The 15,561-nt window shown below is 41.6% G+C and overlaps 1 protein-coding gene across 1 annotated transcript in view; it reads right to left on the reverse strand.

Moving 5' to 3' along the window:
• Positions 1–2,076: 2,076 nt before the first annotated feature.
• NUFIP2 (nuclear FMR1 interacting protein 2) overlaps positions 2,077–15,561 on the reverse strand; it is a 30,620-nt gene continuing 17,135 nt past the window's right edge. The window contains exons 3-4 of the mRNA XM_005298242.5: positions 12,390–12,422; positions 2,077–11,638 (exon numbers count right to left, since the gene is read on the reverse strand). Coding sequence (XP_005298299.2) covers positions 11,586–11,638; positions 12,390–12,422 — 86 coding nt within the window. The 3' untranslated portion in view covers positions 2,077–11,585. The remainder of the gene's footprint in view (positions 11,639–12,389; positions 12,423–15,561) is intronic.

Genomic DNA, 15,561 nt, shown 5'->3' on the forward strand with positions numbered 1-15,561 from the left:
GGAACCCGGGCCCGCCCTCTACTCCAGGTTCCAGCCCAGGGCCCTGTGGACTGCAGCTGTCTCTAGTGCCTCCTGTAACAGCTACATGAAAGCTACAACTCCCTGGGCTACTTCCCCATGGCCTCCTCCAACCACCTTCCTTATTCTCACCACAGGACCTTCCTCCTGTCTGATAACGCTTGTGCTCCTCAGTTCTCCGGCAGCACACCCTCTCACTCTCAGCTCCTTGCGCCTCTTGTTCCCAGCTCCTCACACTCACACCACAAACTGAAGTGAGCTCCTTTTAAAACCCAGGTGCCCTGATTAGCCTGCCTTAATTGATTCTAGCAGCTTCTTCTTAATTGGCTCCAGGTGTCCTAATTAGCCTGCCTGCCTTAACTGGTTCTAGCAGGTTCCTGATTACTCTAGTGCAGCCCCTGCTCTGGTCACTCAGGGAACAGAAAACTACTCCTCCAGTGACCAGTATATTTGCCCTCTACCAGACGTCTGTACCCCACTGGTCTGGGTCTGTCACAATAGTTAAAATCCAAGTGTGATGTAGCAATCAGCAGAAGCCTTCCGTGTTCAAACCACGTGGAGCAGATATGGTCTCCTAGCCACTGACCTGCAGACGGGATGTTCTCCCCCAGTTTTTAGCAGTTCTCTTCAAGATGGGCAGATTCAGTCATCGCTGCCCTACAGCTACAAAATGTTCAACTTCTTTTTCTCCGCCCCTCTCCCCTGAAGTGATAGACCCCAGAGCTCTGTCCTCCTTCCCTTGCACTGCAAAAAAACAAACAAACAAAAAAAAACCCAGCATCACAGTGAAGGAGGTTGAGCTGAGTCCACCTGCCTCCTCGACTTGTTACCAGTGCTGCAGTAGCTGGCCATTAGGCATTACTGACCAGCATGGCACCCTAGCTCAGACCAGCACTGCATATCAGGGGGGCGTGTTCCCAGTGGGATCCTGCAGGGATTGGCTCTTAGCACTACACTATTTAGCACTTTATTAATGACCTTGAAGAAGACAGGACACAAAAATGAGGGGAGTGGTACACAATGAAGAGGACAGGTCATTCCCAGAGAGTGAGCTGGATCAATTGGTAAACTGGGCATAAGCACAGAGCATGTGCTTTAATACAGCTAAATGTGCACATCTAGGAACAGAGAAGGCAGGCCGTACTTACAGCATGGGGAACTCGATCCTGGCCAGCAGCTGAGCATAAGCTCCCAAGTGTGATGCTGTGGCCAAAAGAGCTAATGTGATCCTTGGATGCATAAATGAGGAAATGGCGTAGGAGCAGAGAAGTTATTTTACCTCTGGCACAGATGCCGCCACTACTGGGATCCTTTGCCCTGTTCTGGTGTCCACCATCCAGAAGAGGGCAGAGGGTTCAGAGAGGAGCCATGAGAATGATTAAAAGGATTAGAAAACCTGCCTTAGAGCGAGACTCAAAGAGCTCAAGCTATTTAGCTTAAAGAGAAGGTTCCGGGTGACTTGATCCCAGTCTACAAGTCCTGACATAGGGAACAAATAATTGATACTGCGCTTTGCAATCTAGCCAAGAGAAGGAGAACATGATCCAATGGCTGGAAGTTGAAGCAAGAAATTCAGACTGGAAATAAGGTGAAGATTTTTAACAGCGAGGAATTAACCATTGGAACAATTTACCAAGGGTCGTGGTGGATTCTCCATCCCTGACAATTTTTAAGTCAAGGTTGGAGGTTTTTCTAAAAGCTCTGCCCTAGGAATTATGATGGGGATGTTCTCTGGCTTGTGCTGTACAGGAAGGCAAACGGACTGAGCACAGTGGTCCCTTCTGGCCTTGGAATCAATGTTATTTTGGCTAGCAGTTGGATACACCTGCACTAAGCCACCAGGGCAGCTCTGTAATGGACAACTCTATACACGGTTCTGTGCTCCACAGACCCACTTCTCTTCATGTTGAGGGCTCGCTAATAAAGTGTATCAACATTTGTGCAATGTCATTGCCTGATAATGCACAAGAGTAAAACTCAAGTAATCAGCCCCAGAATTTTTTTTTTTTTTTAAAAAGGACCCCGTAAGAGAGAATGAGAAAAACACGCAGACACCTGTAAATTTTAAATTTTTTATTCAACAATTTACATCATCACTTATTGTCTGTCAATGTATTTGAGCTACACAATTTTCTGTTTTCTTCCTGATAAAGTAGTGAATTTGGGTAACCTTTGAAGACCAGTTGGTGCAATATAGAATAAATGAAATTAAGGTAACTTTTTAAACATTTAAAGTGTGAAGTACGACATCTTCAGTAAAGATCTATTCTGCCATTACAGCTCATGGATAGTATCTATCCTTAAGGTCTGCGACATCACTCTAACATACGAGGCTGCAACAGCCTGCACTAGATACAGCTATAGCAGGTATTTACGCATTACACGAAATGCTCTAGCCCACCCCTCCCACAATCTGGAAAATGTCTGTTTGTAACTGGGTACACAATATTTTTGCCTATTTCAAATTATTGGTAAGGGGACAAGAAAACAACTCCCTTTAACATTGTGTGTGGTAGTACATAGCTACCCCACCGGTAACAGAGAGGGGCTATCCCTCTTAGACATGAAGAGGTAATTCAGCTCCTGAACTGGTAAGCCAGGATCTGCTGTGATTTTAAAATACATACCAGTAACCTGAAAAGAAATGAGAACTATTGGCAGATATACGAGCACAGGCTGTTATCGATGCAAGACACCGCCTGCTGTGCTCCTGCAGTTCCTGCCATGAGAGACCACACGTATGAGCCCAACTTTCTGGGTCTGTAGTATGCAGTTGAGTTTCAAAGTGCCATTAACACTGAAATAGTCAGGAGGGACTGTGGTTTTATTTTCCCCTAAGTAAACATGTTGAGAGCCTCCAAGCCACTTGGTGCCTGAGCCACTGAAGGAAGGAAGTCCACGTGTGACAGATAGAAAAGCAGCCCTGTTCTGTACAGAAAAAGCTCCTGTAACAGGAGTACAAATTTCAGCCACAACTAAGGGAGCACACGGAAGAAAGCTGTTTGGGATACGGTGTCTAACATGAAATCCAGCCACTCCTACACACCAAGGGCCTGGGCTAGATCACAGAAGAGTTTTCAAGGATGGTTCAATCAAACCAATGTAGCACAGCCACACATCTGCATAAACAACAGTAAAGACACAGGGCAAAAATCTTGGCTTCCTGGAGATCAAAGGGATTTTTGCCATCAGCTTCAATGTGGCCAATATGTCACCCATTTACTGCACGCATACTGCAGCAATTAATACAGCGGAGCCTGTCTCTTGCCTTGCACTATGGGCAAAGACTAAATGGTTTTTTAAAATTGTTTTCCCTCTACACAGTCCACCCCACACTCGTCTGAGCAAATGGGTTAAGCTAGTTTCAAATTAACATCCCATAATCAGGGCTGTCCTCTCAAATGGGATTGAAAAGCAGCAAGTGTAAACTGATCAGTCTTCCCCCACACTGCAGCTTCTCAGCTAGCCTGAAGGCAACACCTCCTCATGTCCTTAACAGAAAGGACACAGTCACTCAAGGATATCGAGGGATATATCCAGCAAACTGACACACCACACCCTTCTCCCTCCAACTTAAATCTCTAAATTAGGCTTTTAAACTAAACAAAACCAAAACCAAACCCTCGGGCTACTAAAAGAAGCACCAGTTTTCTGCGAGTGGACTGATAGCACAGAACTGCCATCTTATGTCACACCCTCAGAGAGATGGTAAAGCTAACATATGCAATGATAGCACAGGAATGCAAACAAGAACAGATAAGTCACTTCTGGTAATGAGACACAAATTAAACTTTCAAAACATGTGCATAGCTTTATTCATCTGCTTAGGACTAACCTTTTCACGGAGCTTCAGCGAAACCCGAGTGTGCAAAATGCATTTCTAAAAAGTAATGCAAGCAAGCTTTCACATTTACAGTGGCAGAAATACAGAGGCTTAAAACAGAAAAAAAATCACTTTGGGGAGACTGAATTTAGAGAGATGCAGAAATGGAGAAAACAAGAATTGCACAGTTTAATATAGTCAATGGTTGCAAACAAGCATTTATTTTTATTTTAAGCAAGGTGCATTTTCTTTTTTCCTTTACAAAACTTAAGGGGGGGGGAGGGGGGGGGAGAAGAACAGGAGGAAAATCCAGCCCAGTAAATGGAATTTTCAGCCTCTGCAGAAAACCTGAATTCCAGAGTGTAGTTGATTCCAGACCTTCCACAGTTCTGCAGACAAAGCATTACAACACCTTCTTTTGCGAATAGGGGAAGAACAGCGAGCCAGGTTCCTTTAAACACACACAAATATGGGTCACGTTCAGATAGGAAAGGTGCCATATCATAGGATTGGAATTCCCCCCCCCCCCCCCAAGCCTGTAAAACAGCCACTATTCAGAGTCAATTTAAGATTATGCCCTCATTTGACAGCTGATCCAGCTGGTTACTGAGAACTATAGCCAATCCCAGATTGCAGAAGGGGGAATTCATTATGCCATACAAGGGGGTGAGAAGTCCAGAATTACCAATGCAAAGCTCCACAACGAATCACTGGTGAGTTTGACAATTTGAAATATATATTTTTTTTAATTAAACAGGCATGCAAGGCACGTTATATTAAAAAGCAAACACCGGTCAACAAAAAATACAGTGCTGACAAGCTAATGAAGGCAGAAGACTCTGCTCTATATTTACCTACCATATTGCAGTTTGACTTATGTTTCAGAAGCATGATCACATGCAATTTCAGACCCCTCAATTCTTCCCTCATCCTACAAAAATTTCTACCCACTTTAAAAAAAAAAAGTTTTCTACAACAGAAAGATCAAGTAAATTCCCTTTTGTTCTTCCAGCAATCTCTCACTTAACGGCACGCAAGCTCTCTTGTGGAACAGGAGTGCATGGCTTGTGAGTGATCTGGCTGAGAACTACAAAGGTGAATAGCTCTGGTGCTTCTACGTCAAATGAGCCAGTGCCATGATACCAGAGACACTCCCCTTCTCACTAACCCGTATGCCTTCATTTATTTGTAATCATTCACATTTTTGTTCTGTAGCTAAACAAAGCAGAGAGACCAACCTCAAGGTCTCTCTGCACTAGTGGAACATGGGAAAAGACAGCGAACCTCAGATGCCAGCTGGGCTCCCCCATCAGCCTGAGAGCAGCCGGAGAAGACACCAGGCAAAAACAACAAGAGTGTTTCACAACTTTGGAAAAGCCGAGCTACAATTGGCTGATTTTTAATACTGCTGGTTAATCCTCACCATAAATTTCACATTGAGATTAAGCATTAAAAAGATGCTTTTGCAGCGATCAGCATTTTCCTTCCGAAGATCTACATGGCTAAAAACCAGAATATGCTTCAACTACATTTCTTTGACCTAAGGTTACTCTTAGCTGTATTCCCTGTTCCAGCCAAAAGGAAGAGAAAGGGACATCTCAGGCATCTGCCCCACCTTTCCAATAGCAGTCTGAGGGAGGGAGGATACACAGTGTTCCTTTGCTTGCATTGCATAGTAATTCTCATAGATGGTTCAGCACCAAAGTTTCTAGGTTAGCCTCAGAATTCGTGGCTGTGTTACAGGAGGGGTCAAACCGTCCTTAGAAGAACTATATGGTCATGTAAAAAGTGCATCACATTCTTGATTTTCAGAGTTACTGATAGCAGCAGTAGCATTAATCCAAGACGTGAACAATTGTAGATTCATTCTTAAACGCAACACTTAATGAAATGTCTTCAAGGTCACAAGAAAGTCCTTCTCGAAAGGATAAATGAGACTAACATAGGCCCAAAAAGGATAAAACCAAACTAAAGAAGCATATTCTTATTTACATATTAAAACAAAAACATTCTTGTTAAAATACTGAATCTTTATAACACCTAAGCAAAAAAAAAAAAAAAAAAAAAAAAAAATGTATTTTAGGAATAAAGCAGAAACTCCTAAAGCAGTATCCGTTTTTTTGGAACCCTTATTTAGCACCTGAGGAAAGACTGTATGGAAAGCAGACAGTTTTTAAGAAAAAAACTGCAAGTTTGACATTTGCTGAACGTTCATATGTTCGCAGTATACAATGTTCATACCACAGAAAGAAAAATGTTTTTTTTTTTTGTTTGTTTGTTTTTTTAAAGAAGCTACTAAACTCAATAAGGCTGTAGAAAAGGGATACTGCTATGTTACAAAATGGCTTTAGAACTCTGGACACAAGTGAAGTTTTCTGATTAACAGTCAACGATAAATACAACTCAGTATCCCCCAGGAAAAGCGAAGCTATGACTTCTGTTCCTTTAATGAGATTTCCATTTCACAACAGCAACCCAACATTCCTAGCAGCGTATCACTGAGGAATTATTACACTCTGAACACAAGGTCACACAATACAACACTCCTGCGCTGCCTCAGACATCCACTACTCTAGTGTCATGGTGCTAAGTTATACAACTTTGAGGACTTTAGACGGGATATAAGGAAGCCAGCTTTACCCTGTGATGTAATACAAATTGGGCACATTTTGAAGCTCTGTAATGCAGTGTGTCTGTAGAGGAGCTGGAGATCTTCCAATCCTTTGCATCAGTTCAGATTCATGGTTCTCAACTGGTTTCACTTTTTCACATGGGTAGGCACAATTCCATTACCCCTACTGTGCCAAAAGCCAGGACTTCTATCCCCTCCCCCACCATTCCCTGCTTCAGCCACACCACACTTGGTTAGCAAAGATCTTGCAACCACCAAGTGAATCTTGCCTTGTGCACCTGCAAAAAACTCTTGTAGCAGCTTGAATATTTAGCCTTGCTCTCTCCTCTCCTAACCCCACTCACCTCCTCCCTTGTAAACAGCCTCGATAATGAAAATGAACACTAAACATGTACAAAAACATCCGAGTGATAGGATTACTGAAAGCACCAGACACTGGAGCAAGTTATTGAAAATGCTATTACCAGAAAGAGCAAGACCTTAACACACAGACACTATTAGCCACGTACAAGTTGTCCTGCAATAATTATGCATGTAACAACTTTCTGCCATGCTACCATCAAGAAATGTTCCTACTACCACCACCACCTTTTAGCAGCTGTTTATGAAGAAGGTGCATTTGCATCAAAATCCTGGTCTTTGAAAGGAGTGGTAGAAAAACACTAATTGCCTATGAAAGTTAGAGAGGACAATTTCAATCTCTCTGAAGTTATTTTATCAAAGCAGAAAGTGATTTTCATTTTGATTGAAATAGCCTGCTCTCTCTAGTCCCCTCCCCCAGCCATTGAGTACATGACATAGTTACCAATTTAACCGCAAAATGGCTTTTCCATATTGAAAAGAAGTTTGCAGCAATCAAAGAAGGCAAACAGTCAGATTTATGGTTCAAAATGGGTTAGTGACAAGAACTCGGCCTGGCCTTGCCAAACCAGAAGCCATCTACACTACATAGGTAGCTCTCAAAGGTGCACACCAGATCTGCTAGGCAACTGGCCTCTGCAGCTGTAATCAGGGTACCCAAATCACTGAGCTGGGATTTTTTTTTTTTTAAATCAAATACTTGAAAGTAACCGCAGCCCTGTCAGTCTGATGGGATACCAAATGAGGAGAGCAGAGGCCAATGCTGTTTGAATGCAAGGACAGACATCTCCATCATAGGAGGGAAGGGGGAAAACACAGGGCAACTGTTAAGCCATTCCTTGGAGTGGACAAAAACACACCTCAGTCCACCAAAGAGAAATAGCCACGTGTTTATTTTGGTACACATTCAGGTTTCATTTGTGCAAGACACATTACAGCTAATACCCCAATGAAACCTGCCACTAGAGGGATGAGGAAAGGAGAGAGGTGGGGGGTTCAGATTTTAGTTAGGAGGAAGGAAGAGGACACGTACACGCGTGTGCACACACACTCCCTCTTGTGCTGGAATAGTCAAATAAATATAAAACTTCACTTGGTAAGGGAAGGGGGAGGGGTAAGGAGTAGGTTGACTCATAGGGCCTACAATCAAAAGAGAAAGTTAAAAGAAGCCTTTAACCTGAATTAGTATCTTCATAGCTATTAAAAAAATAGATCATGATTTCATTCTTAGTGCCACTTTCCAATACTACATGTACTTTAGGGTTTTGTTTTAAACTTATTTTACTCAGTATAATAAAAACAAATGGCACAAAATAAATACAAAGTTCGTTCTCCAAACAGGAATAAAACGCTTGCACACACATTCATTCAGTTCCTAGTCTTCACGTCCCACCTCCCTTCATGCACCCTCACACCATGTTCAGTCCCCAGATGGGAGAAGGTGGCACCTTTTCTAGGCTGTATTTGGTTTATGCTACAGTACTAATACTCTGAGCCCAAGGACAATTCAGTAACACAATAGCATTGTTTAAATGGACTAAGTTAGTCACAGCTGAATTTGTTTTTATAAATTTACACAAAAATAATCAGAAAACAGATTAACTCTTAAGATTTTTTTAATAAGTGCTCAGTAAAGAATTGTGTGAGGACTTAAGGAGAAAGACTGCAGACACAGAGAGGGTTAAGTGTTACAAAACAGCACAAAGGAAGTTTATTCCATGGTCCTGCCTGTCCCTAGGCAATAAAGTTTATCCAAAGTTTCTGTTGCCCAGAAATACTGCCTTTGTTAGCAAGCTGGAACTACAGGGCTCCCAGAAAGAGAATTTCCTAACTGCTTTAAGCCAATGGTACAACCAATGGAGCTTTCGAGTGGAAGAGGCAGACGGTGAAATATTTTAAGAGATGAGATGCTCAAAAACACAATGGAGAGAACTGTAGAAGGTGTTTCTGCATCAAATACCAATGCGGCTAGGGAAGGGGCAAGGTGTGAGTAAAAGCAGGGGGAACAAACATTTAGAGATTATTTTATTCTGTTTCTTTTGAGAACTTATTTCGTTATTTGAAAGATGCACTGGATTGGCTAAGGTGAGTTTCCTCAATACTCAGCAAGACTAAGACACATTTCTAAACTCTAAGGGTCAGATTCCATTTAAAAGATATTGCTGTTCCGCTCCTGCATCACACCAGCCCCAAAAGCAGATGTTGTGGGGAGCACAGCTTTATACCCCACGCAAGCAAAACAGGGCTTTTTTATATGGAATCCAGCTCTTAAGGCGGCAAGTGATTACACAAGGCAAATAAATATACAGCGGAACTTTAAAGCCTGTAAAACAAACTAGAGACTTTGCTATTGACCTGAAAGATTTAAAAAAAAAAAAAAACCACACACAAACATTTTTCGCCTCATTCTTTTAAGTCATATTTTCCAGTTTGTTCAACACTTTAAAGCTCAAGAACGCATCAGTTCTCTTTCAGAGGAACCAACAGCGATTCCATCTTTTGGCAAGCAGTCAGGAGACTTAACAGAATTAAAAAATAGGAACGTGGGAGGACTAGATGCAGGGCACATCTGTAAACATATTGTACATTTGAAAGTTACAAACACCTGTAAAGGTGATACAGTTTATAGGTGAAATAGAACTATTCCGCAACTGGCCAACCACAAGTTTCTGAACCTGACTGATACAGTAAGTTATTTATATATAACACTAATATATATATTACATATATATATATATATATATATATATATATATATGTTAGTGTTATAATACATAAAATGGAGTAGGCAATCCACAGTTATACTTTTAAAACTAAGCATGGCAGAAAGCGAACAATTTTAAAAAGGTAGAGGAAAAATTAAAGTTTCTTTGTCCCACTATGAACCTGAGAGCTTCATTCAGGAACAACCTCAATAAAAGCATGAAACAATTAAAACAAAAAACACGCATGCTACATACCTAATTATTTTCTTTTTAAAAAAGAGTAGATACATCTAAGCACAAAGAGTAGGCAAAAGTAATGGGTTATTTCCGTCCCCTAAAACCCCATGGGATCCAGTCTGATTTTACCAGATGCTAACTCCTGTCAATCTAAATGCCCAAATATTTTAGCCAGCACTCAGCTGTGAACACACAAGAATATTTAAGAGTTGTGTCTGTATGGAATTTGGACAGGGCAGAAAACTTGTTTTGTTTCACTAATGATTAACTGATCAGTCTTACATTGGACCCCAGGAATTTTGCACCTTAAAAAAAAACAAAAAACAAAACAAACAATACCAAAAACAAACTAAAAAACAAAAACAAAAAAAAAACCCCAACACATTTTTAACATGCTACACACAAGCTGCAGCGCAACAGTATGGATTACACAATTGGAGCCTGCACTCTTCCGCCTTCTTTGCTATTGCCAGAAAGCTTTCCTTTGTTTTGATTTTTTTAACTTTTCATTCCTACCCCCCCATTTTGCTCTTGTAATAAAATATATTTTAATAGAGATATAATGAGAAGCAGCAAAAGAGCTCAGAAATACACAGACTGCATTAAAATATAAAAGAATATTTCCAATGGCCGGGACAGTATTCCCTCACCCATTGCTTTCAGGGACAAATGGGAAAGGGTTACGATTCCCATAGGTTTTTTCTCTTTTTTCCTTTTTCTTTTTTTTTTTTTCCTTTTTTTTTTTTTTCCTTCTTTTTTTAGAACTTATTTCTAAAGAGAAAAAATAATTGAAGAAGGATGAAAGTTAGCAGAACACAAACAATTTCTCTTCAGGTTTTCAGTGAAAACAGGAAAAAAGCACATTTAGTGTTAAGAGACAGACAGAGCAAATATGAAGCACCTACATTTGATAGCAGGAGATATATATATATATGCATATATATATATTTTTTTGCTCCCAGTGATACAATGGCATAAAAGTGTGGGAACAGGGTTTTTTCCATATTAAATGCCTAAACCAATTGCTTGTTTTGCATGTTGTCTTTTAAAATGACACTCATGAAAGAGCTCTTCAGTTGTAATAGTCCAAAATGTAACCGGAGTTTTGTCAACTCTGTAAAACCAATGTGTATCCCAGAACTGCAGAATTACAATCTTTCCCCCCAGAAGAATGATGCTTTAAGACAATTTTCTCAGCACCTGATGGGCTGTTTGACTCCTGGCAAGACATGCAGATTATATTCTCTGGAAAAAAGGAAACCCTGCAAACTTCAAGGCGTTTCTCCAGCATTCACACAGGGTTCAAAGTAAAACAAAAAGGAGGTGGAGGGGAAGGGGAGATGAAGGATGGTGAAACATCCCGATTTCCCTGTGATTAGTGTATCACTACAGTCACAGAACAAGAAACAGAAACCTTGTAAAGTGGAAATGCCTCTCCAACGGTCACTGTTGCCCATGTTGATGACAGCAGGAACTTTAGAACCAGGCTTGTGAATTGAGTCTGTATTCATTAATCATTTGCATTCGCTCTTTAAACAAAAACAAAACTAAAAAACCTATTCAGTACCGGAGATTAAATAATCACGTGTGAAGTCTGTTGAAATAAATTTTCAGATTCCTTAAGAAGTCTAATTACTTTCAGTCGCCATTTTTTAAATAACTATATATAATTTGTATATATTATCCTGTGATTCTAGTTATGGTTCCTCTGCTGCACTGAAGATTTAGAAGGCGCATAAAAGCCTTTTGTCCCCTGTGAACAGCCTCACGCTGCAGAAAGGTTATAACAGGCAGTCTTGTCCTGCTACCTTCATTGATCTGGACATTCCATGGCTTCATCGTAAGTGATTATCCTTTTGGGATCTGAAAAGAAAAATTAAATTCAGCTTTAAACAAATTAAACAAACAGTGTTCAGGTTCTGAAGCAGAAAATATTCATGGGCCGGAGACCCACAAACCAGCAAAACACTTAGCTAATTGTTAAAACCCTCCTTTTTCCCCTCACTGAACTGCCACAATTTAAAAGGCAGTTTCCTCTTTGCTGACAGGTCAGTGATCTACTTCCTCTATACAAAAGAGCTGTGCAGCGTTCCAGTGGACTCCCAGCAACAACACCTCCAGCCAATGTATTCAAGAGCCTAATTGACTCCACACAGATGAGTGCTCGCTCCCAACATTAGATCAGTGCAGTAATACAGCAAAAAGTACAAAGGTCTTCATTTAGCGTTCTTCCCACAAGTGAAAAGAAACTTCATTTTCACAGCTGAAATCTGGATACCCAAGTAAGTTCAAGGTTGATATTTGGGTGAAGTCTGACACCAGCAATTACAAAATTACAGGCGTAATCAGACCAGCCTAATTTTTGGGTTTTTTTACATTTCACGATGGAGCTTACAGTCCTGATGGTCACCACTTCTGAGCACCCACATCTTCAGCTAGCATCACGGGGAGCGGACAGTGGTCAGCACCTTTAGAAGCCAAGCCCCAGACATCTCACCCACTGCCTGCTTTTGTTCAGGACACTGCTCCACCATGCTCAGCTCTTAAGCGGTCTTGGTTTAATGTAACATCTCATTGTTGCTAGTGTCACCGTTTCATTTTTTAAAACTCTTACCTTGCTTTTGCAAATTCCAAATAGATTCCATTTCTGTGAAGGCAAAAGAGAGAGAGAGTTAGTGTTCTGCAGCACTACTGGACAGTCAGCGAAGCTTCAGGACAGGCTTTCCTTTTCAAGCTTAGCACTCTACTAGAACTGCTGCACTGAATTTATCAGATAAAAGGCCAATTTCTGTCTGCAGTAACACTGAAGTGCACGAGGTTGCTCTGGTGCAGAGGGGAATCAAGCCTGAACGATGTGGTAATCAGAGGCCTAGGAGCAGCTGCAATACAGCCTCAGAAGTTAGACAGCCAACTTCGTATCAGAAACTAGATGTGTCACTTGCCACTTTCCAGTATTACAAATCGCTACCCAGCTCACGATTTACTATCCTGACTGGAATACCCCTTAGAAGCAACTATTTCAACTTCTACAAGTAGCCTGAAGTGCTGATTTTTACGAGTAGACAGTTGTAGCATGTGAAATTAAAAGTGCCTCCTGGCTCACAGCACAGACCTGCTGAAGCATGGCATACAGAATGGTATTTGACTAAGATCACCATGAAACCAGTAAGAAGCATTTCTGCCAACATATCAGAGAACAAGGACATGTCTACACTTGAAAATGTTACAGCTGCACCATGTGGACACTATCTCCCGTCTACATAGGAAACCCACCTCCCTGAGAAGTGGTAGCTAGGTGGCTGGAAGAACTCTTCTGTTGACCTAGCACTGTCCACACTGGGGGCTAGGTTGGTTTAACTATGCTACTCAGTGGTGTGGCTTTTTCCACACCTCTAAACAATGTAGTTAAGATGCCTTCATTTTCTAGTGTAGACCAGGCCTGAGAGACAAAAGTATGCACAGAAACATCAAGAGATTGCCAAGCTACTTGCTCAACATACAGCTTTCGTTATAAAAGCATCCTGGAGCCAATTTAAACAAATGCTCACTAACAGAACACACATTTTCTATTTACCTAACCCCAACAAAGACATACAGTGATGGCACTTTTAAATAGGTCTACCCTACACAAATTCACATGCAGGGTACCAACAGGAAGCTACAACACAAAATGTGACTTCTCTAAGGAAGCCAAACTAAATTTCGTAACAGATCTTGAGTCCTCTTGAAAAGAAACAGGGTTATTCACGTAACAGGTCTTTATTGTATGGCTTATATTTGTGGGGAAGGAGCAGAAATGCTGCAAAAATGAATCAGCTTTAAGAATTCCTTTCTGAGAGCTTTCAGAGTACCAGCCGTGTTAGTCCGTATCCGCAAAAAGAACAGGAGTACTTGCGGTACCCGAGGGCAGGTCTACATTTACTTCCTGGTCCGGCTGTAAGCAATCGATCTCAGAAGTGCTCGCTGTTGACACAGGAACTCCAGCTCGGTGAGAGGAGTACACGGCATCAACGGGGGAGCCTTCCTGCCGCGTCTGGACCCGCGGTAAGTTCGGACTAAGGTACTTCAAATTCAGCTACGTTAATTGCGTACCTTAGTTCGAAGTGGGGGGTTAGTCTCTCAGTCCTGGTCCACACTAACAAATTTATTTGAGCATAAGCTTTCGGGGGCTACAGCATACATCCGATGAAGTGGGCTGTAGCTCATGAAAGCTTATGCTCAAATAAATTTGTTAGTCTCTAAGGTGCCACAAGTACTCCTGTTCTTTCTGAGAGCAAAGCCAGTAACTGTGCTAAGCAGGATGTGGATGGGAAGAGGACAGGAACAGAGAATAGCTGTGGGAGAACAGCAATACTATTACCAAGGATGGGAGTGGGGGCCTACAAACACTGGAACTTGGCAATAAGGAAGTTAGGCAGCATGGAAAGGGGAAGGGGCAAAAGGAAAATACCTACAAAATTAACAGATTTAACCTGGTACATGCCAAATGCCACCTCAACTGTTTGTACGGTGGTTTCCCCATCACCCACCTGTGTTTTGTTTGCTTATATGGCAAGCTCTGTGGGCAAGAAGTTGCATATTGATACATGCAGTGAGAACTCTGATAACATTTAGGCCTTTGTTACAAAGCCAGTCACAACATTTTATTGGGCCTGTTATTTTCATGTCATGATAACAATAATACTCTGCGCTCATCAGATGACACAAAGTGCTTTACAAAACATTAACTAAGCCTCACAACTGCCTTGGAGAGGTCCGGGCCATAAGTGACCACTACTCATCAGTGCAATGCAGCCTTCTAGGAGGTGAAATGAAGCATTTAATGGAAGTGCAAAGCGGCATTACACTTGCCCATTCAAAATGACACAGTGCATGCACCATTTCCTAGCTGCTAAAGAAGATCACTGTTACGAACAGTCTTGTCCAACTGGGTGGGAAAGGAAAAAGGAAAAGACAACTGGAAATCATGAGCCCTCTTGCTAGCTACAGAACAATTAACAAGTTACTATCAAACACTGTAATGATTCAAATCAGTTACATTAGAATAAAGATGAGGAAGAGTTCAAACCCCTTCCACCCACCACCACTCATGAAAAAAAAAAAAAAAAAGAAACAGGAAAAGTTCTTGGCTTCTGTACTTTCGTTTGGTTCTCACTGCATCAGATGCCACAAGTGTGAAAGCTGTATTACATCAGAGCATGTCTGACACCGAAAGACAGACTCATACAGCACTAAAATGAGAAAGGCAAAACGTTGTCTGATGTTTGTAATCTAAGGCCTGGTCTATACTACAGAGTTTGGTCAATGCAAGGTAGCTTGTGTCAACCTAACTATGGAAGTGTCTACACCATAATTTTGCTCCTGCCAACGTAGCTACCGCGTGCCACTGACTTAACTCCCCCTCCACAAGCAGCAGAGTGTCAAGGTCAATGTAGTGTCAGTGCAAACACGGAGTTGCTTACATTGACTGTTATGGTCTTTCAGAAGCAATCCCACAATGTCTCACACTGAAGGTACAATCAGTACAAGCACTCCTAATGAGGAGACACATCGCTGACACACGGAGTAGAACTTAGGTTGATGTAATTCTGTGGTACAGACATGCCCGAAAAGGAAAAAAACGTAAAAGGAATGCAGCTTCCTTAAGCTACGTCTCAACTTAAAACGCTGCAGCGCGTCAGTGTACACCCCTTCTATATTCAGGGGAGGGGTTCTCCTGTCACTGAGTAGTCCACCTTCCTGAGAGGTGAAGGTTAGGTTGACAGAAGAATTCTTCCATCAACCTA

This window comes from Chrysemys picta, chromosome 19, assembly GCF_011386835.1.
Source record: "Chrysemys picta bellii isolate R12L10 chromosome 19, ASM1138683v2, whole genome shotgun sequence".
NCBI lineage: Eukaryota > Metazoa > Chordata > Testudines > Emydidae > Chrysemys > Chrysemys picta.